At 43.5% G+C, this 22,070-nt stretch overlaps 1 protein-coding gene across 1 annotated transcript in view; it reads right to left on the reverse strand.

Annotated features, from left to right (window-relative positions):
- Nucleotides 1–266: 266 nt before the first annotated feature.
- Nucleotides 267–22,070, reverse strand: part of RIN1 (Ras and Rab interactor 1) — a 61,117-nt gene continuing 39,313 nt past the window's right edge. The window contains exons 10-11 of the mRNA XM_083165531.1: nucleotides 18,774–18,910; nucleotides 267–2,257 (exon numbers count right to left, since the gene is read on the reverse strand). Coding sequence (XP_083021657.1) covers nucleotides 1,943–2,257; nucleotides 18,774–18,910 — 452 coding nt within the window. The 3' untranslated portion in view covers nucleotides 267–1,942. The remainder of the gene's footprint in view (nucleotides 2,258–18,773; nucleotides 18,911–22,070) is intronic.

Consider the following 22,070-nt stretch of genomic DNA (forward strand, 5'->3'; position numbering starts at 1 on the left):
GCAGTCTTACCTAGGTTCAGTACGCGCTGGTCCCGGCTCCCTTCTTCTGCTATGAGGACCACCAAAAAATGTCCGCCCCCATACAGCAGACAGTTTCAGAGAACTGTCTGCTAAATGGGGGCGGACATTTTGTGGTGGTCCTCATAGCAGAAGAAGGGAGCCGGGACCAGCGCGTACTGAACACAGGTAAAGACTGGGGATGGGGGGGTTTGCGGGGGTTGGTGCGGCGGGCGGCGGGGTGTAACTATTGCACTGCAGCCCCCGGCGCCCGCACATGCATAGCGCCCCCCCACGGTCGCGGGGGCTGCGGTGCTATAGTTACACCACTGGAAGCCAACTCAAAAGTTCTTCAATATGATACTGGTCTCATGTAAATGGGTCATTTGGTTCCGAAGATATAGCTGGTTGGTTAAAGGAGGGTAGAGAGAGGGGAGTGGTTGTCTCTCCCCCTCACACCAGAAAATGCAGGGACTAGGCTGGTGTATAAGGGGTCAGCCTGGGAATGTCCCTCATGATACTGGGACCATATTCCCGGGTAAATCCCTGCATTTTCTGTTGTGAAAGGGGTATTATTTCAAACAGCTGTGACCTGCAGTGCTCTGAATACAGCCGGGCAGCCCCCTGCTCTCTGCCCAGCTGTCAATGACTGTCACCCCTGCAGCTTCCGCTCCAATTCTTCTCCCCACTTTCACCTCAGCCCGCCCCCCCTTCAATCATGTGGTGCCGGCGCCCGGCGTGCTCCCCCGACGTCACGCACAACAACAGTGCGCACAATATTTCAAATGTCCACTCGGCTAGAGGGGACACTAGGAGGGAAGTGGGAGCATGCTCTGCTCTGCGCTCTGCTCCTCTCCCCATAGATGCAGCTGCACCGCCCTCCATCTCTCCCTGCAGCAGCAGTGAAGGCTCATATAAAAATTTACAGTAAGTGGCATTGCTTAAGGGACACTACAAGTGGCGGTATGTGGGGGCATTACGCATAATGTGTGGCTTAATGTGTAAGGGGCATTACGGTGTGCAGCATCATGTGGAAGGGGCATTACAGTATGTGTGCAGCATCATGTGTAAGGGGCATTATGTGTAAGGGACATTATGTGTGCAGCATCTTGTGTAATGTGTACTATGGTGCGCGGCATCATGTGTAATGGGTACTATGGTGTACGGCATCATGTGTAATGGGTACTATGGTGTGCGGCATCATGTGTAATGGGTACTATGGTGCCATCAAGCAAGAACCCCCTAGCAATGAGCACGTAGGTAAGCAGCACTTATGTGGCAAATATGTAATGGGCATTACGGTTTGTTATATAGTATATAATGGGCATTATGGTGTGTGGCCTTAAGTGTAATTGGCGTTACAGCGTGTGGCTTTATGTGTAATGGGTATTACGGAGTTTGCTAAAATGTGTAATGGGCATTACTGTGTATGGTCTAAAGTGTAATACCACACCCCTTTTTGTGATGCCACGCCCCCTTCCCATGAGGCCACACCCCCTTTTTGCCACGCGGCTACGCCGCGCAAAGGTCCCCCTACTGTTATGTTTAGATCTGGGACCACCCATTACCATAATTCTAGATTCGCCTATGCATATAAGTAAATATGCGGGCCGACCGAGGTAGGTTTTTTTTATTAGGGAAGCCTATCCCAGGATCCTGGGAATTCTGGATTGGGCATTTTTCAATCCCGAATTCCGGGATTGAAAGAAATGCCCCAGGATTGGCATCCCTTGTGAAAATGTTCCTTTGCACAAGTTGGAGACAGTGGATTCATACTGTGTATGCGCTAATGTGAAGTCTACACAATAGCCATTTTCTCAAAACACTTTGTATATATTTAGAACTACTAATATTAACCTGGAGACTGTCACACACTGCAGCAATAGCAAATGCAAGCATTAGTCACAGTAACCCATTTTTACATTTAAAAAGAAGTCTTGCAGGGTCATAGATTGCTGCTCAGTTCATGTGTATTGGTCTGTTCTGTAGAGTACTTCTCTGGTAAATGTTGGTAACAAAAGAAGAAGCTGGATCCAGTCTCTTTGAGCTGGGCTTTTATGTCCTGTGGCAAAGCATTGGAAGGCAGCGGTTCCATAGTCCCACCACAGTGAAGGAAAATGGAGTAACCCTCTGGGTCAGCAGGCTTAAATTTGAGGGCACAGAGATGGGTAAGGTCAGCCACTGTTTGTGTTGGCTTGAGAAGGATGGTCTTAGTAGTGCAGCCATTGACTGGATCTTGATGGGCAACACGTAGAAAGTTCTGGAATTAGAAGACAAAATTGAAAATAGGCAAACTAATATTACATACTTCTCTCTCATGTAGGTCACAGCATTTACATTCTCTCCTTTTTATTATCTGATATTACTTCTCGTCCTGCAGTCACTAACATTTGTCATTATATTAAGGGGTGTATTCAATCATTTGAATCAGTGATGGCTGCTCGCTGTCACACCTCGCAGGGTTAGTTTTCAATTGACCCCCTGCACATGCCGTTTCCCCCTTGCTAGGTTTTTGTAGCAATGGGGAAACGGTGTGTGTGCCCGATAAAACAGCGAGGCTTGTGGCTAAATGCAGCGGGCTTCCTGCATTAGCCGTGAGCCTCACTGTTTCGGGAATCTTCGCCGTCCTCTGACAGGAAGGATTCCCTCGGAACACAGAATAGGGTGAGCAGCCAGCATGGGGGTTAAATGGCGAGGATCGCTTGTTTTCGGCGATCCCTGCCATTTAAGCCCTTCGCTGGCTGCATTGAATAAGGCCCTTACTATCTACTAAACCTGTTCATTTTCCCTAAATATTTTAGTACCGGTTGACCATGTCTCTCATTGATTTATCATTGGGGTCAATTCAATTAGACTCAAGTACCCACTTACGGTACCTCTGGACTTGCAGTGTTTTGTTTGAAGCTCCATAGGACTGTGTACAAAAATCCTGAGATCTGGGCGAGATTGGGCAGCAAGGGAGTGAGTTGAATTGTTGTTAACATCTTTTTCCTACCATTACAATGGAAACTCACCCCCTGTGAATAATTGTATTTACCACTTCTATAGAAAAAATGATCATCTCTGGTTTATAGCCATAAGTTTGTATTTCTTCCAAGCATTCCTTCTATGTTAGCCACAACATGCACACATTCGGCCTAATTCAGATGTGGTTGAAGGATGCGTTGCTGCTGCTGCTTACTTAGAGGCAGCACTGATGCACTAGTATGGTAAGGCAGCAGGAGGGGTCTGATGTAAGTAGATGCCTCCTGCATACATTCATGATCCAGTGTTGGTTTCTAGGACTCAGCATCGGATCCCTTGCTGTGCAACTCCTACCAAGTGGCCAAGAAATCTCGGACTTCTGACAGGATGCTGTCCTCATCTTTCCACCAAAGCGAAGGCAACACACTTCTGTTTTTGGAAACTCAGGCCACCAATAGTAGATAAGGCACACTTTTTCTTCAAACTAATTGGTTTTGACAGGTCCACGCCCCTTTTATACAGGTTGTCCACGCCCCCATTTATACAATTTGATATCAAACTTGATATGATCGTATCACGTTTGATATCAAAGTGGTATAAATAATATTAACCCCCGTATTAAAATATAATTGGTTTGAGGCTGTAACTTCATACACTGATATTGACTATGTGAAATAACACATATATAAAGCTCGCTTAATGTTATCTTAACCAGCTGGAAGAATTTCTAAACATAATGCTAAAAAAGTTGTTAGAAAAATATGGTATACAACAGATATATAATTCGTAGAAATGTAGATCTTGTTTTATATCAAATTTGATTTGTGTAGGATGTCGCGCAACGCCGATCATCAAAACAGCCGGCTGAAAGCCAGGTATTATAACGTATTAAAGCCGGGGAGTTTTTGCGGCTTTGATAAATATTATAAAGCTTTGAAAAATAAATTTAAAAGATCCGATGTGAGAAAATGGTTACAAGAGCAAGACGCGTACACATTGCACAAACCGGCTAGAAAAAACTATAAAAGGAATATGATATGCGTATCGGATATAAATCAACAGTGGCAATGTGATTTGGTATCACTCATAGATCTGGCAAAGCACAACGACGGCGTAAAATATATACTAACCGTCATCGATATATTCAGTAAGAGGGCCTGGGCTGAAAGTCTGACTGCTAAGAGCGCGACGACTGTCGCTAAGGCTTTTGAAAAATTATTCCAACAGGGGGACGTACCGCGGAAACTACAAACCGATAATGGTAAAGAGTTTCTAAACAAAGTCCTAAAAAAGTTGTTAGAAAAATACGGTATACAACATTTCACAACCAATAATGATGTGAAAGCAGCCGTTATAGAACGCTTCAATAGGACTTTAAAAACACGAATGTGGCGATATTTCACGGCGAATAATACATACCGATATATAGACGTTTTACAAGCGTTCATTACCAGTTATAATAACACATACCATAGAACGATTAAGCGGGCGCCGAATGAGGTGGATGGCTCTAATGCGCTGGATGTCTTCAAGACGATATATGGCGATTACTTTAGAAGTAAGAAAACAAAGGCTTGTTTAGCGGTCGGGGACCACGTTCGTATCTCAAAATATAAGGATATATTTCAGAAAGGTTACGAACAGAGTTTTTCTGAGGAAATATTTGTAATACGCGGCGTGAACACTAAAGGACTTAAGCCGCTTTACACGTTGGAGGATCTCTACGGGGAGGCTATAACGGGTAGTTTTTACCCCGAAGAACTTCAAAGTATACCGAAAAACTATAATAGGATTTACAAAGTGGAGAAGATTTTAAAAAATAAGACGGTTAGAGGGAGGAAACCCGTATTAGTCAAGTGGCGTGGATACCCCACAAAATTTAACAGTTGGGTCGCTGCATCGGAGATAAAAGATATATAAACAAAGAGGAAGATGGATGACAAACCCTTCTACATAACATTGCCGAGTAACGCCTCAGCCGATACATTTCCACAAAATAAGATTTCTGACTATACCACAAAGTTAGCAAGGCCTATAGACTTAAGTGGAGATTGGGAAGTAGCTCTTACAGAAATACAATACCCACACACCTGGAATACAATCGATGTGCGTGATTGTGTGTTGAAAATAACAAAGTGGGATGGGACGAGCGGTACAGCAACGAGGGTTTGCGTTAAACCGGGGTTTTATGAAACCATCGGGGCGTTACTGTTTTCTTTCAACGCTGAAATTGACCGACATAAACTGGATGGTTTAAAACTATTGTACGATCCGCTTGAACGAGAGATAATCATCGACAACAAGGCGATGTACAACATCACAGCCGGTCCTAAATTGTCGAGAATACTGGGGTTATACCCGAAAACTAAGTTTTTAAAACCGTGCGCCGACATCAACGGCGGGCAATATACGCTCTTCGTGTACACAGATATTATCGAACATCAGAGGGTCGGTGATAGTTATGTTCCGTTGTTGCGCACCGTTGAAATAAAGGGCCGTAACAACGAGATGGTCACTATACGGTATGAGAAGCCCGATTATGTTCCGTTGTGCAAGACGCATTTTGACACTATAGCCATAGAGATAAAGAATGATCAGAACGAAAACATGTCATTCAAGTTTGGGAAAGCGAACGTGAAACTACATTTCAGACGCCGCAAATCCGAATTTTATTAAAGACAATGGTGGCCGTTAAAAATTATGGTGACCCGGGGCTCTACGCGCAATATTATAAAACACAGGCCGGTAATGGATTACCCGGTTTTCACGGCAGCGCGTATATGTACGGGTGCGGTTTAGGTGGAATTTTTCGAAGCCTGTTCAGAAAAGCGGTACCGCTTTTCCGAAGAGGGCTGGCGATAGCAAAGCCCCACGTGAAGAATGCAGCACGCAACATCGCGAAAGACGTCATCGGACAAGCCACAGCGGCTGTTGTGAGCAAAATACACGACGCAAATCAAGCGAAGCAAGATGGATCAGGTTTAATCTATGCCAGGAAAGGGGCGGCTAAAAATAAACGGAAGCGGGCAATACGACTTCCGACATGGTGCAGACCCCTTTTAAACAAAAAACGGAGCAGACGCGGCTTAATTAAAAAAAGGAAACCGAAGCGAAGGGTCGGTGATATTTTTTAAGCATGTCTTTCATACACAATGAATCCATGGAATGCGCAAAATCTGAACTTGACCTTTTTGACGTACCACCGACGCAGACCAGCGTAGAGAAAAGCCTCTACGTCGAAGTTCAACCTTTGGCGGCATTATCCGAGACCGCGCCGCTTGAATTCTACATAGCGGCCAGCGGTGAACACTACTACGATCTGAACAACACGTTGCTGTACGTGACCTGCAAGATCGTACGGCCTGATAACACGGCTATACCTCAAGACGCCAAGGTCGCTCTTATTAATTACCCCATAGCAACTTTATTTAGTCAGGTTGATGTCACTTTGGGCGATAGGCTAATATCGCAGTCCAATAATCTTTACGCTTATAGGGCCTACATAGAGACCATACTGAATTATAGCTCAGATGCGTTATCCACAAAACACACAACTGGATTATTCTACAAAGATGTGGCTGGAGAACACAACACAAGAGCCCTGGATGGTGTAAACACAGGGTTTATAAAAAGGGCAAGAACAACGGCACAAAGTCGAACGGTTGAATTATTGGGGCCGCTACACTGTGACCTTTTTCATCAACATAAACTAATATTGAACGCCGTGGACTTGAAGATAAAACTCATCAGAAACAAAGATGCTTTCTGCTTAATGTCTGCTGAAGCGGAGGCCTTTAAAATTCAGATTGTTGCAGCGTCCCTGTTTGTGAAAAGGGTTCAGGTCTCACCCGCAGTCCGGATTGGACACGCCCAGGCCTTACTGGCCACCAACGCCAAATACGCGATCGATAGAGTGGGCATGAAGATCTATAGTATACCGACGGGGAGCCGCGTATTTAATTTAGAAAACCTGTTTTTAGGCCAGGTACCAAAAACCGTTATAGCCGCTTTTGTAGATAATGAAGCGTTTTCAGGAGCCTATGACAAAAACCCTCTACGGTTTGAACATAAAAATGTAAACTTCGCATCCCTATACCTGGATGGAACACCGCATCCGGCCAAACCATTTCAACCAGACTTTGAACACGGTAACGCGGTTCGCGAGTATATGTCGCTCATTCAGATCACAAATAAGCAGAAATCAGATTCGGGTATACTAATTGACCGTGAAGAGTACCTCAACGGCTACACACTATTTGCTTTTGATCTGTCGCCTGAACAGGAATGCGCGGAGCATCTGTCTCTAATCAGAACCGGAAATCTACGAGCTGAATTCCGGTTTGCAGGAGCACTAGACCGGACAGTCAACATAATAATATACGCATTATTTGATAATATCATCGAGATCAACCAGCGGCGCGATGTGCTGTATGATTATCTATAAATGAAATAAATAATTTTTATATTTATCGTATATTTACCAATATTCATCACCCCATCAGCGATATGAACACATTACAGATAAATTGTATACTGTACGCTAATCCGGTGACGCGCCTGTTTTTTAAAGGGACCTACCCGTGTGATATGCTTCCGAGCGGTAAACTATCGCAATACCCCTGCGCGTTTGTAATCAACACACACACCAGCGCCCAACCGGGGGAGCATTGGTTGGCCGTTTATTTTAACAACCAGCGCGAGTGTTACTTTTTGGACTCTTACGGTTTAGAACCTGACAATCCCCTATTCCCAAAGGCCATAATAAATTTTTTAAACTCAAATTCAAAAAGAATTTACCACCAAAATAAGCAGTTGCAAGGTTTTAACAGTACCGTTTGTGGGCAATATTGTATATACTTTATATTTTTCATGTGTAAAAATTACAAATATACAGATGTGTTGGTCCGTTTTAGTTTTGATACAAAACGTAATGATCGCTATGTATCAAACTTTGTAAGACGTCTCCCTAGAAGTCATTGTTTGAGTCGATATACGGGTAACTGTATACAGTCCTGTGTCACCAGTAACCAACATGTGTTTGATAAAAATAATGTGTAATACAAAATTGTTTGTGTAACTTGTAACTAATGTTGTGATTGAAATGCTGTATGTACATTGCTTATGGTTACTTTCTATTAAAAAATCTTGCTTATTGAACTTTATATCGTGTGATTGCATATTTTTGCAGACAAACTGGTTAGAATCAAAGAACAAAACAGCATTTTATAAATCATAACCATATTTTATTGGTACAGACAAAATGTATTTACAGCAAAATAATCACGAATAACACGATAAACTTTACAGTTAAAACAATACACTAAATACATGATACATTACAAATTAAACGTCATCGTACAAATTAAACACACAAAAATACATCGTATAAAAACATTATAAATTAGTTATATGTTAAAGGTTCAACCACTGCGAATCCTGAAACAGATTTACGGATCTTTTCCTCGGTAGTAAGTATCCGTGTGGCGTTGTTAACCCGGGGGAATTTAAAGCATTTATACGACTTTTTTTAATGTTGTGTATTGGGGAGGCTATATTTACATTGCCAATTTCATCATCGTAGATTTCAGCTTTTAAGCGATCTAACTGTAATCTGTTTGATGCATTACCAACTACAGTGGACGGGATATTCAACTCAGCCATAGCGCGCATAAATTCAATCCATCCGTTAGGCATTTTATGACTCGTCACGCTGTGATTTTGCGTGATACCCCTTATCAAGTCTAACACATTGGATCCTGGCACTGTGACGCCTTTATACATAAACACACCCTTGCGGTCCCAATTCGCAATGTCTTTAGAGCGAACCATTTTACTCATTAGTATTTCACAGTTCTTTTTATACCGCGCATTAACACTGTTCAAGACATCGTGGTAAACAGCGTCGGTAGCGTCGTCTTGTGTAGGGTTAGTTGTATCCTCAACAGCATTTGCACCGGGTGATAAAAGCGTTAAAGTTGACATTTCTCTATCAGTTTGTTTACTCAACACCAGGTATCTCTGTAACACAGCTGTGTAGCGTTTTGCCTTTTCATACTCTGATAAAGCATTATTATGTAGTATACTTATGATCTCAGCATCTAGGCCTTGCGTGGCTGTTTTGCGTATATCATCGCTGTTTGGTTTGTTGTTTAAACGGTCTATCTGTTGCTGGGGGACCAGATACATTTTCTCAGCGTATTCCATCACCGGTTAGACAGTAGTCCGGTAATTAATGGAATGGCAAATCCTAGCAACGATCCGATAAACCCACCCGACTGTTTCACCAACCTCTTCTTTTTCCCAATGGCGCATTTCTTATTACAAAGCGATTTTATAAGGGACCTCTTCTTTTTAAGGTAGTTCAACTGGCGCTGTGACAGGGGTATTTTACCTTTAAGCGTATTGAGAGCAATCTCACATATGGCTGTCACCAAATCGTTTGAAGCGTTGGATAATATAGCGTTTCTTTGGGCCGGTTTGGCTTTAATGAGGGTTTTTAAAAGGGCCCAATTACGCCTTATCCTGGTCGACATGTTCACAGCTGTTAGAAGTGGTAATGAATGACTATAGGATGCGCGGTTATAGCTATTTAGAACCCCGCTTCTTAACAACATAAGCTACTGGTGTGTCGGGGGGGAATAAACCGCTTCGTAAACGATAATCATCAAGGGCATTGTTTCTTAAATCAACCAGTAAATAACCGTATGGAGGCTCCGTAGCGGACTCATAGGCTTCAAGAAAAAAACGATATTTTGATGGGTACATTTGTCTAGCCAGAATGCTAACCTGCATTTTATCCCTGGGGTTTTTAAACAGGACCATATATTTTGTGTTTAAATGTATAGTCCTGCTCTTTCTACCTTGACAAAATATGTTTTGCACAAGGTACATGACACTGAGATTACGATGGTGCACATACTTTGTGAACGCTTTCTCAACCTCAGAATTATTACTCGCTGCATCCATCAAGTCATCTATCACCGTTAAATTAATCTTATCAGGGGGAAAAAGCTGGTCGTCGCTAAATGACTCGGGCAACCCCTCTATAAAACGCATACCAGGGTGAGCACTCAGAAGTTGGTCATATATCGGTTGCCAACAGGTGTAAAACCAAACAATATTATCAGGTACATGCGTCATATGTGTGGATGCGTGTTGTATTAGCGTTTTCACAAAATAACTTTTCCCCGAATTGGAGGGTCCGGCTAAAATACAGGAGAAGGGGTGTTGAAAACGGATATCCATCTTAATAACCAAATGGTAGGGTTGTAAAATTATCCGTGAGGTTACGTTTAGTGTAAACGCACTTTTGCGTTTTCTGCAGCATACGGGTCCAAGTCCAAGCTGTTGGCACGCCGTTAATCACGGCGTAACCATCCAGACTGTATCTACCGACTTTCTTCTCACCACCTTGTAAAGCGTGTCTTATACTCACACCTTCTTTGTGTTCTATGTACATTAACCACTGTATGGCTGGTGTTGAGTAACGCTTCTGGGTCTTGTGATAGTTATCACCCGGTACAAGAGCCAATGTGTTTGCCTGTAAATATTTACAACGATACATAGCCATACAAACCGACGCTAAAGTCGTCAGTTGGAATGGATCAACGTGACGTTTAACGGCTACATCTTTTTTCTCTGCCGCTATTACAAACTCCTGTTCTGTCATGGCTATAACGGCTGATCTGAAAGCTGCGCACCCTTTTTGCAATATTCTGACATCCTCTTTACAATATCGTATTAATTCTTTTTGAAAATTAAACGCCTTGTGTTTGTTTTTTTCGTATACACTCTGTAACATCAGCGGCCTCCTCAGGCATCATGTGTTGTAGGCCAAAATATTCTATTGAGGGCATGACCCCTATGTAATTTTGGTTATCGGCTGTGTTAAAAAAATGCGGGAAATGACCTTTAACGCCATCAAATCCCATGGCCTTTGGAAATCTGCTCAATTTCATGGGGAGAAAATTGAGAGAGTCTATAAACCTAATCTTCAGATCTTTTATTGTGATACACATTATGTTTCCGCCATTAGAGATGAGGGATACTGTATACCGTTCTTTGATGATCTTGTTATCCGTTTTCAACACCCCTTCTCCTGTATTTTAGCCGGACCCTCCAATTCGGGGAAAAGTTATTTTGTGAAAACGCTAATACAACACGCATCCACACATATGACGCATGTACCTGATAATATTGTTTGGTTTTACACCTGTTGGCAACCGATATATGACCAACTTCTGAGTGCTCACCCTGGTATGCGTTTTATAGAGGGGTTGCCCGAGTCATTTAGCGACGACCAGCTTTTTCCCCCTGATAAGATTAATTTAACGGTGATAGATGACTTGATGGATGCAGCGAGTAATAATTCTGAGGTTGAGAAAGCGTTCACAAAGTATGTGCACCATCGTAATCTCAGTGTCATGTACCTTGTGCAAAACATATTTTGTCAAGGTAGAAAGAGCAGGACTATACATTTAAACACAAAATATATGGTCCTGTTTAAAAACCCCAGGGATAAAATGCAGGTTAGCATTCTGGCTAGACAAATGTACCCATCAAAATATCGTTTTTTTCTTGAAGCCTATGAGTCCGCTACGGAGCCTCCATACGGTTATTTACTGGTTGATTTAAGAAACAATGCCCTTGATGATTATCGTTTACGAAGCGGTTTATTCCCCCCCGACACACCAGTAGCTTATGTTGTTAAGAAGCGGGGTTCTAAATAGCTATAACCGCGCATCCTATAGTCATTCATTACCACTTCTAACAGCTGTGAACATGTCGACCAGGATAAGGCGTAATTGGGCCCTTTTAAAAACCCTCATTAAAGCCAAACCGGCCCAAAGAAACGCTATATTATCCAACACTTCAAACGATTTGGTGACAGCCATATGTGAGATTGCTCTCAATACGCTTAAAGGTAAAATACCCCTGTCACAGCGCCAGTTGAACTACCTTAAAAAGAAGAGGTCCCTTATAAAATCGCTTTGTAATAAGAAATGCGCCATTGGGAAAAAGAAGAGGTTGGTGAAACAGTCGGGTGGGTTTATCGGATCGTTGCTAGGATTTGCCATTCCATTAATTACCGGACTACTGTCTAACCGGTGATGGAATACGCTGAGAAAATGTATCTGGTCCCCCAGCAACAGATAGACCGTTTAAACAACAAACCAAACAGCGATGATATACGCAAAACAGCCACGCAAGGCCTAGATGCTGAGATCATAAGTATACTACATAATAATGCTTTATCAGAGTATGAAAAGGCAAAACGCTACACAGCTGTGTTACAGAGATACCTGGTGTTGAGTAAACAAACTGATAGAGAAATGTCAACTTTAACGCTTTTATCACCCGGTGCAAATGCTGTTGAGGATACAACTAACCCTACACAAGACGACGCTACCGACGCTGTTTACCACGATGTCTTGAACAGTGTTAATGCGCGGTATAAAAAGAACTGTGAAATACTAATGAGTAAAATGGTTCGCTCTAAAGACATTGCGAATTGGGACCGCAAGGGTGTGTTTATGTATAAAGGTGTCACAGTGCCAGGATCCAATGTGTTAGACTTGATAAGGGGTATCACGCAAAATCACAGCGTGACGAGTCATAAAATGCCTAACGGATGGATTGAATTTATGCGCGCTATGGCTGAGTTGAATATCCCGTCCACTGTAGTTGGTAATGCATCAAACAGATTACAGTTAGATCGCTTAAAAGCTGAAATCTACGATGATGAAATTGGCAATGTAAATATAGCCTCCCCAATACACAACATTAAAAAAAGTCGTATAAATGCTTTAAATTCCCCCGGGTTAACAACGCCACACGGATACTTACTACCGAGGAAAAGATCCGTAAATCTGTTTCAGGATTCGCAGTGGTTGAACCTTTAACATATAACTAATTTATAATGTTTTTATACGATGTATTTTTGTGTGTTTAATTTGTACGATGACGTTTAATTTGTAATGTATCATGTATTTAGTGTATTGTTTTAACTGTAAAGTTTATCGTGTTATTCGTGATTATTTTGCTGTAAATACATTTTGTCTGTACCAATAAAATATGGTTATGATTTATAAAATGCTGTTTTGTTCTTTGATTCTAACCAGTTTGTCTGCAAAAATATGCAATCACACGATATAAAGTTCAATAAGCAAGATTTTTTAATAGAAAGTAACCATAAGCAATGTACATACAGCATTTCAATCACAACATTAGTTACAAGTTACACAAACAATTTTGTATTACACATTATTTTTATCAAACACATGTTGGTTACTGGTGACACAGGACTGTATACAGTTACCCGTATATCGACTCAAACAATGACTTCTAGGGAGACGTCTTACAAAGTTTGATACATAGCGATCATTACGTTTTGTATCAAAACTAAAACGGACCAACACATCTGTATATTTGTAATTTTTACACATGAAAAATATAAAGTATATACAATATTGCCCACAAACGGTACTGTTAAAACCTTGCAACTGCTTATTTTGGTGGTAAATTCTTTTTGAATTTGAGTTTAAAAAATTTATTATGGCCTTTGGGAATAGGGGATTGTCAGGTTCTAAACCGTAAGAGTCCAAAAAGTAACACTCGCGCTGGTTGTTAAAATAAACGGCCAACCAATGCTCCCCCGGTTGGGCGCTGGTGTGTGTGTTGATTACAAACGCGCAGGGGTATTGCGATAGTTTACCGCTCGGAAGCATATCACACGGGTAGGTCCCTTTAAAAAACAGGCGCGTCACCGGATTAGCGTACAGTATACAATTTATCTGTAATGTGTTCATATCGCTGATGGGGTGATGAATATTGGTAAATATACGATAAATATAAAAATTATTTATTTCATTTATAGATAATCATACAGCACATCGCGCCGCTGGTTGATCTCGATGATATTATCAAATAATGCGTATATTATTATGTTGACTGTCCGGTCTAGTGCTCCTGCAAACCGGAATTCAGCTCGTAGATTTCCGGTTCTGATTAGAGACAGATGCTCCGCGCATTCCTGTTCAGGCGACAGATCAAAAGCAAATAGTGTGTAGCCGTTGAGGTACTCTTCACGGTCAATTAGTATACCCGAATCTGATTTCTGCTTATTTGTGATCTGAATGAGCGACATATACTCGCGAACCGCGTTACCGTGTTCAAAGTCTGGTTGAAATGGTTTGGCCGGATGCGGTGTTCCATCCAGGTATAGGGATGCGAAGTTTACATTTTTATGTTCAAACCGTAGAGGGTTTTTGTCATAGGCTCCTGAAAACGCTTCATTATCTACAAAAGCGGCTATAACGGTTTTTGGTACCTGGCCTAAAAACAGGTTTTCTAAATTAAATACGCGGCTCCCCGTCGGTATACTATAGATCTTCATGCCCACTCTATCGATCGCGTATTTGGCGTTGGTGGCCAGTAAGGCCTGGGCGTGTCCAATCCGGACTGCGGGTGAGACCTGAACCCTTTTCACAAACAGGGACGCTGCAACAATCTGAATTTTAAAGGCCTCCGCTTCAGCAGACATTAAGCAGAAAGCATCTTTGTTTCTGATGAGTTTTATCTTCAAGTCCACGGCGTTCAATATTAGTTTATGTTGATGAAAAAGGTCACAGTGTAGCGGCCCCAATAATTCAACCGTTCGACTTTGTGCCGTTGTTCTTGCCCTTTTTATAAACCCTGTGTTTACACCATCCAGGGCTCTTGTGTTGTGTTCTCCAGCCACATCTTTGTAGAATAATCCAGTTGTGTGTTTTGTGGATAACGCATCTGAGCTATAATTCAGTATGGTCTCTATGTAGGCCCTATAAGCGTAAAGATTATTGGACTGCGATATTAGCCTATCGCCCAAAGTGACATCAACCTGACTAAATAAAGTTGCTATGGGGTAATTAATAAGAGCGACCTTGGCGTCTTGAGGTATAGCCGTGTTATCAGGCCGTACGATCTTGCAGGTCACGTACAGCAACGTGTTGTTCAGATCGTAGTAGTGTTCACCGCTGGCCGCTATGTAGAATTCAAGCGGCGCGGTCTCGGATAATGCCGCCAAAGGTTGAACTTCGACGTAGAGGCTTTTCTCTACGCTGGTCTGCGTCGGTGGTACGTCAAAAAGGTCAAGTTCAGATTTTGCGCATTCCATGGATTCATTGTGTATGAAAGACATGCTTAAAAAATATCACCGACCCTTCGCTTCGGTTTCCTTTTTTTAATTAAGCCGCGTCTGCTTCGTTTTTTGTTTAAAAGGGGTCTGCACCATGTCGGAAGTCGTATTGCCCGCTTCCGTTTATTTTTAGCCGCCCCTTTCCTGGCATAGATTAAACCTGATCCATCTTGCTTCGCTTGATTTGCGTCGTGTATTTTGCTCACAACAGCCGCTGTGGCTTGTCCGATGACGTCTTTCGCGATGTTGCGTGCTGCATTCTTCACGTGGGGCTTTGCTATCGCCAGCCCTCTTCGGAAAAGCGGTACCGCTTTTCTGAACAGGCTTCGAAAAATTCCACCTAAACCGCACCCGTACATATACGCGCTGCCGTGAAAACCGGGTAATCCATTACCGGCCTGTGTTTTATAATATTGCGCGTAGAGCCCCGGGTCACCATAATTTTTAACGGCCACCATTGTCTTTAATAAAATTCGGATTTGCGGCGTCTGAAATGTAGTTTCACGTTCGCTTTCCCAAACTTGAATGACATGTTTTCGTTCTGATCATTCTTTATCTCTATGGCTATAGTGTCAAAATGCGTCTTGCACAACGGAACATAATCGGGCTTCTCATACCGTATAGTGACCATCTCGTTGTTACGGCCCTTTATTTCAACGGTGCGCAACAACGGAACATAACTATCACCGACCCTCTGATGTTCGATAATATCTGTGTACACGAAGAGCGTATATTGCCCGCCGTTGATGTCGGCGCACGGTTTTAAAAACTTAGTTTTCGGGTATAACCCCAGTATTCTCGACAATTTAGGACCGGCTGTGATGTTGTACATCGCCTTGTTGTCGATGATTATCTCTCGTTCAAGCGGATCGTACAATAGTTTTAAACCATCCAGTTTATGTCGGTCAATTTCAGCGTTGAAAGAAAACAGTAACGCCCCGATGGTTTCATAAAACCCCGGTTTAACGCAAACCCTCGTTGCTGTACCGCTCGTCCCATCCCACTTTGTTATTTTCAACACACAATCACGCACATCGATTGTATTCCAGGTGTGTGGGTATTGTATTTCTGTAAGAGCTACTTCCCAATCTCCACTTAAGTCTATAGGCCTTGCTAACTTTGTGGTATAGTCAGAAATCTTATTTTGTGGAAATGTATCGGCTGAGGCGTTACTCGGCAATGTTATGTAGAAGGGTTTGTCATCCATCTTCCTCTTTGTTTATATATCTTTTATCTCCGATGCAGCGACCCAACTGTTAAATTTTGTGGGGTATCCACGCCACTTGACTAATACGTGTTTCCTCCCTCTAACCGTCTTATTTTTTAAAATCTTCTCCACTTTGTAAATCCTATTATAGTTTTTCGGTATACTTTGAAGTTCTTCGGGGTAAAAACTACCCGTTATAGCCTCCCCGTAGAGATCCTCCAACGTGTAAAGCGGCTTAAGTCCTTTAGTGTTCACGCCGCGTATTACAAATATTTCCTCAGAAAAACTCTGTTCGTAACCTTTCTGAAATATATCCTTATATTTTGAGATACGAACGTGGTCCCCGACCGCTAAACAAGCCTTTGTTTTCTTACTTCTAAAGTAATCGCCATATATCGTCTTGAAGACATCCAGCGCATTAGAGCCATCCACCTCATTCGGCGCCCGCTTAATCGTTCTATGGTATGTGTTATTATAACTGGTAATGAACGCTTGTAAAACGTCTATATATCGGTATGTATTATTCGCCGTGAAATATCGCCACATTCGTGTTTTTAAAGTCCTATTGAAGCGTTCTATAACGGCTGCTTTCACATCATTATTGGTTGTGAAATGTTGTATACCGTATTTTTCTAACAACTTTTTTAGGACTTTGTTTAGAAACTCTTTACCATTATCGGTTTGTAGTTTCCGCGGTACGTCCCCCTGTTGGAATAATTTTTCAAAAGCCTTAGCGACAGTCGTCGCGCTCTTAGCAGTCAGACTTTCAGCCCAGGCCCTCTTACTGAATATATCGATGACGGTTAGTATATATTTTACGCCGTCGTTGTGCTTTGCCAGATCTATGAGTGATACCAAATCACATTGCCACTGTTGATTTATATCCGATACGCATATCATATTCCTTTTATAGTTTTTTCTAGCCGGTTTGTGCAATGTGTACGCGTCTTGCTCTTGTAACCATTTTCTCACATCGGATCTTTTAAATTTATTTTTCAAAGCTTTATAATATTTATCAAAGCCGCAAAAACTCCCCGGCTTTAATACGTTATAATACCTGGCTTTCAGCCGGCTGTTTTGATGATCGGCGTTGCGCGACATCCTACACAAATCAAATTTGATATAAAACAAGATCTACATTTCTACGAATTATATATCTGTTGTATACCATATTTTTCTAACAACTTTTTTAGCATTATGTTTAGAAATTCTTCCAGCTGGTTAAGATAACATTAAGCGAGCTTTATATATGTGTTATTTCACATAGTCAATATCAGTGTATGAAGTTACAGCCTCAAACCAATTATATTTTAATACGGGGGTTAATATTATTTATACCACTTTGATATCAAACGTGATACGATCATATCAAGTTTGATATCAAATTGTATAAATGGGGGCGTGGACAACCTGTATAAAAGGGGCGTGGACCTGTCAAAACCAATTAGTTTGAAGAAAAAGTGTGCCTTATCTACTACCAATCCCTGACACCAATGGCTGCAGACAATCTCTTCATGCCGTCAGACTTGGGGCCTGATTCAGATACAGTTATACGCTAACGCAGTAGGAGGCCCCTGGTGTAAATAGACGCCTAATGCCTGCTTCCGTGATATACTGTTGCATCTCAAGACCCACTATCTGATCACTCTGTGTAACCTTCCGGTTACTCAGGTTTTCATCTTAGGTCCATAGCTGAATCCAGTAAATCTGCATTACCTGGCATAGACACTGACTTTGAAGAACACCTACAAAATGGAGACGTCACGTCTCTGTTCTGAAGCACAGAACCAGTTGCTGCCCCTCCCCCAAATGCCCTTATCAGGCTTAGGAGGCAATGCATGCGAGGGCACATGGCCAGTTCTGCATAAAGCACCTGAACATGTGCAGTGTCCCCACGTTCAGACTTATACAGTAACCATCGGGTTAGTATACATGTCTAAATCAGGCCCTTAGTGCATACGATGACACTGGACCTGTACAGCACATGCTCAGTATGGTTTCTGCGCATGAGCAAAGTACCATCCATGGCGACTTTGCTCACAGTACAGCAGATTCTCTGAGGTAGGAATTAGGACCAATATACTTCCCTGCAACAATTTGTGTATTGTATCATACTCTTTCTGGCCAATTCAATGAAAATGCATGCAATGGCACCTGTCCTTGTCCCCTAATCCTCACAGATTTTTAGTACTACTGTAATTGTTGCATATACTTCTGGGACGAGCTGACTCACCCCTCATTGAACCAACCCCAATATGAGCAAACTCTTAGCGATCCTTTATTTAGTGTGATGCTGAACTACCCATCAGAGCTGGGTGCCAGCACATAACACAAAGCAGGTTATTTTATCATCATTATAAACCACGATCTTGTCTTCTGCAAGCTGTATTATATTATACATGCACAGCCACGATAGCAGGATTGACTTACCTGCAGGTCATTGAGCGATGGCAGACCTTGCTTCCTACGATGCCACTCACTAAGTGACAGTCCAGCATCCTGGTGCTGAGTGTGCAGAGAGGACAAGACGGAGAGTGCAGCAGCCACACTGGTGAGGTAATAACCTCCTGGTTATGGACACAATAAGGGGCACAAATAAAGCAAGTGAGCAAATTACATATAATAATATAATGGTGATTTATAAAGAGAATTGGCAGTGAGTGGATGGTGGATGCTAATTCAATGTTCACGGAATTGTGCGGTTTTGATCTGTGCATAACAATGCATAAAACTGGGGTGTGCCAGCCCAATATTCTGGAGGTCATGGCGTCCTTGGATTTGGTTTCAGTGGCCCTTGGCATCATAGCTTTGTCGGATATCCTGAGTAACCTATTACTTAGATGTACAATCGGCTTTGGACGCAGCAGCAGATCACAGAAGCTGGCAGTGGGCACCTTTATACACAGATGTTTCTAGCGTCAAAAAGTGATAAAAAGGAGAGTGATAAACAACCAGCCAATCAGCTACTAGCTGTCATGGTAGAGGCTGGGTTTAAAAAATGACAGGTGGCAGCTGATTGGCTGGTTGTTTATCACTCTCCATTTTATCACTTTTTGAAGCTTGATACGTCTGACCCTATATGCCTAGTGATGTTTCTAACAGCAGCTGTGTACAAAGACTAATTTGCATCCACCTCTGTATCAGCCCCACTATTCATTATATATGACTAGAATTACTTATATAAAATGTTCTAAATGGAAGAGAGGTTTGTCTAGAGCCTTGATGGCTAACCTTGACACTCCAACTGTTGTTGAACTACATATCCCAGCATGCTCTGCATCAGCATGACCAAATAGCAAAACTGAAGCAGAGCATGCTGGGATGTGTAGTTCAACAACAGGTGGAGCATCAAGGTTAGCCATCAAGGGTCTAGAGCAGTGGTTCCCAACCCTGGTCCTCAAGTACCCCCAACAGTGCATGTTTTCCAAGTCACCCAGCAGGTGCACTCTTTATTCAGGCACACTTGAAGAGATCCGCAGGTTCAGCTAATTATAGCACTTGTGATTCTGTGTGGAGACCTACAAAACATTCACTGTTGGGGGTACTTGAGGACCAGGGTTGGGAACCACTGGTCTAGAGTGTTTCAGGATACTAAGTGGGATTCGATCTCTATATCCTGTTTCAAGGTAACTAAAAGCCTCCAACACTGTGAAATGTTTTATAAGTGCACATGCACTGTTAGCACTGGCCCCCCATCGACTCCGCTGCCCTGGCAGCAGTGTGATCAGTAGCCCAGGGGCTACAATTAGGGTGGCCAATCCCGGGATCGGGATTAGACTGCGCATGCGCATTCTAATGCCGGCCAGCGTCTGAGCGTGTGCACAGACGCTGCCCGGCTTCTCCCTTCCCCGGCAAAGCATCCCTGCGCAGCGTGACAAGTACAGAGGTCACGCTGCGCAGGCCAAGCAACTGCACAGAGCCAGTGTGGCTCTGTGCAGCATGCGTTCGCCCCCGCCCACCAACCCGGCAGGCTCCCCAGAAGCCCGCCCCCCCCACCCCCGGCTCGCTGCCCGCCCCGCTAGCCGCCCATCCACCCACCCTCCAGGCCGGCTCTTCGCCCATCCACCCGGCCGGCTCCCTGCCCATCCACCCGCCGGCTCCCAGCCCATCCACCCGCCGGATCCCCTGACGCCCGCCAACACACCCGGCTGCCCGGCTCCACAGACACCCGGCCGGTTGGCCGGCTGCCCACCCACACACCCGGCCGCACCGCACCCCACCCCACATGTAAGTAAATATGTGGGGCGGCCGGGGTGCATTTTTTAAATTAGGGAAGCCAATCCCGGGAGTCCCGGGATTGGGCATTTTTCAATCCCTAAATCCGGGATTGAAAAAATGCTCCGGGATTGGCTTCCCTAGCTACAATGGGCTATCGCGTGATAGCCCAGGGGTGCAAAATGCTGCTGCCCGATGTTTATACAGCAGCTGGTGGTGGTGCAGGGGGGATCGCAGCAGGGATCAGAAATTCCTGCTACGGTCCCCCTTTGGTACATCAGGGTGATACTTGCGGCTAACCCCCGGAAAGTGGTGTTTTCTGGGATTTAGATGCAAATATTGTTTGATAAATGCGGCCCTTAAGCTGTGATAGATACCGGCTGGGTCATATCCTGATCTCTACCAAGGCAGCCATAGGACAATTGTGGAAATCCCACTCTATACCAGGGTTGCCTACCTGACCCTCTCCTTCCGGGAGAAGATGCTCTGTTCCTGGACTTCCCTGGTAATGTATGATTACATCACCTGCGGGGAGCTAGGTAAAAGAAAGATTGCCACAGGTGATGGCAATCCTACATTACCAGGGAAGTCCAGGAACAGAGGATTTTCTCCCTGAAGGAGAGGGTCAGGTAGGCAACCTTGCTCTATACCCTGTATGCAAACCAGGGTTGCCGACTTTAACATTCTCCTCTCCGGGAGAAGCCCGGAGAGGAGAGTTTCAGCAGCCGCTCAGGGGGCGGGGCTTACTAGTGCCATCACTAAGCCACGCCCCTTGCTGTTAAAGCAGCGAATTCACGCATCTCCATGGAGGGGGCGGGGCTAAAATGACGCGATTGTGCCGTTTTAGCTCCGCCCCCTCCTCTGAGACCCGAGGATTGCGGCATTTTAATGCCGCGATCCGGTTGGTCAGCGGGGGTCCCCCCTGAATCCGGGAGGGTTGCCCACCCTTCCGGGGGCCGGGAGGGGTACCCGATTTTCGGGAGACTCCCGGAAATTCCGGGAGGGTCGGCAACCCTGATGCAAACCATTATTAATAACACTCATAAACACTTTGTGTTTGAGACAGCTGGCTGTAGATATAAAATGTTCTACACTTCCATCTTTTTTCAGATAATCCTAAATGTAACATTGCAATTACATCTCACATTAATAACATGACTAGCTCCTATATTATATATGGATGATATTCTTTGAATAGCCTGTAATCACCTGACCTGAGTGGATCTTGTTCATGTATGGAAATCTTTGCAGGAGAGATATGAGTTAACCCTGTACTTTGTAACTATCTCTGTAACATGAGATAAAATACAGGCCCCTCCTATGGCACAATGTGTCCCTAGTATGAGTTCTAGGAACTGGTTGCTATTCCAGAGCAAACACTTATACTATTGAGTACTGTTAATTATTTACTTTTTGAAAGTGTTGTCTTCAGGGCCGGATTACGCCTTGGGGGTGTCCGGGGCACTTTAGACAGGGGACCCCAATAGAATTTGGGCAGGTTTATATGACTTT

The sequence above is a fragment of the Crinia signifera genome, chromosome 11 (genome assembly GCF_055691185.1).
Source record: "Crinia signifera chromosome 11, ASM5569118v1, whole genome shotgun sequence".
Lineage (NCBI taxonomy): Eukaryota > Metazoa > Chordata > Amphibia > Anura > Myobatrachidae > Crinia > Crinia signifera.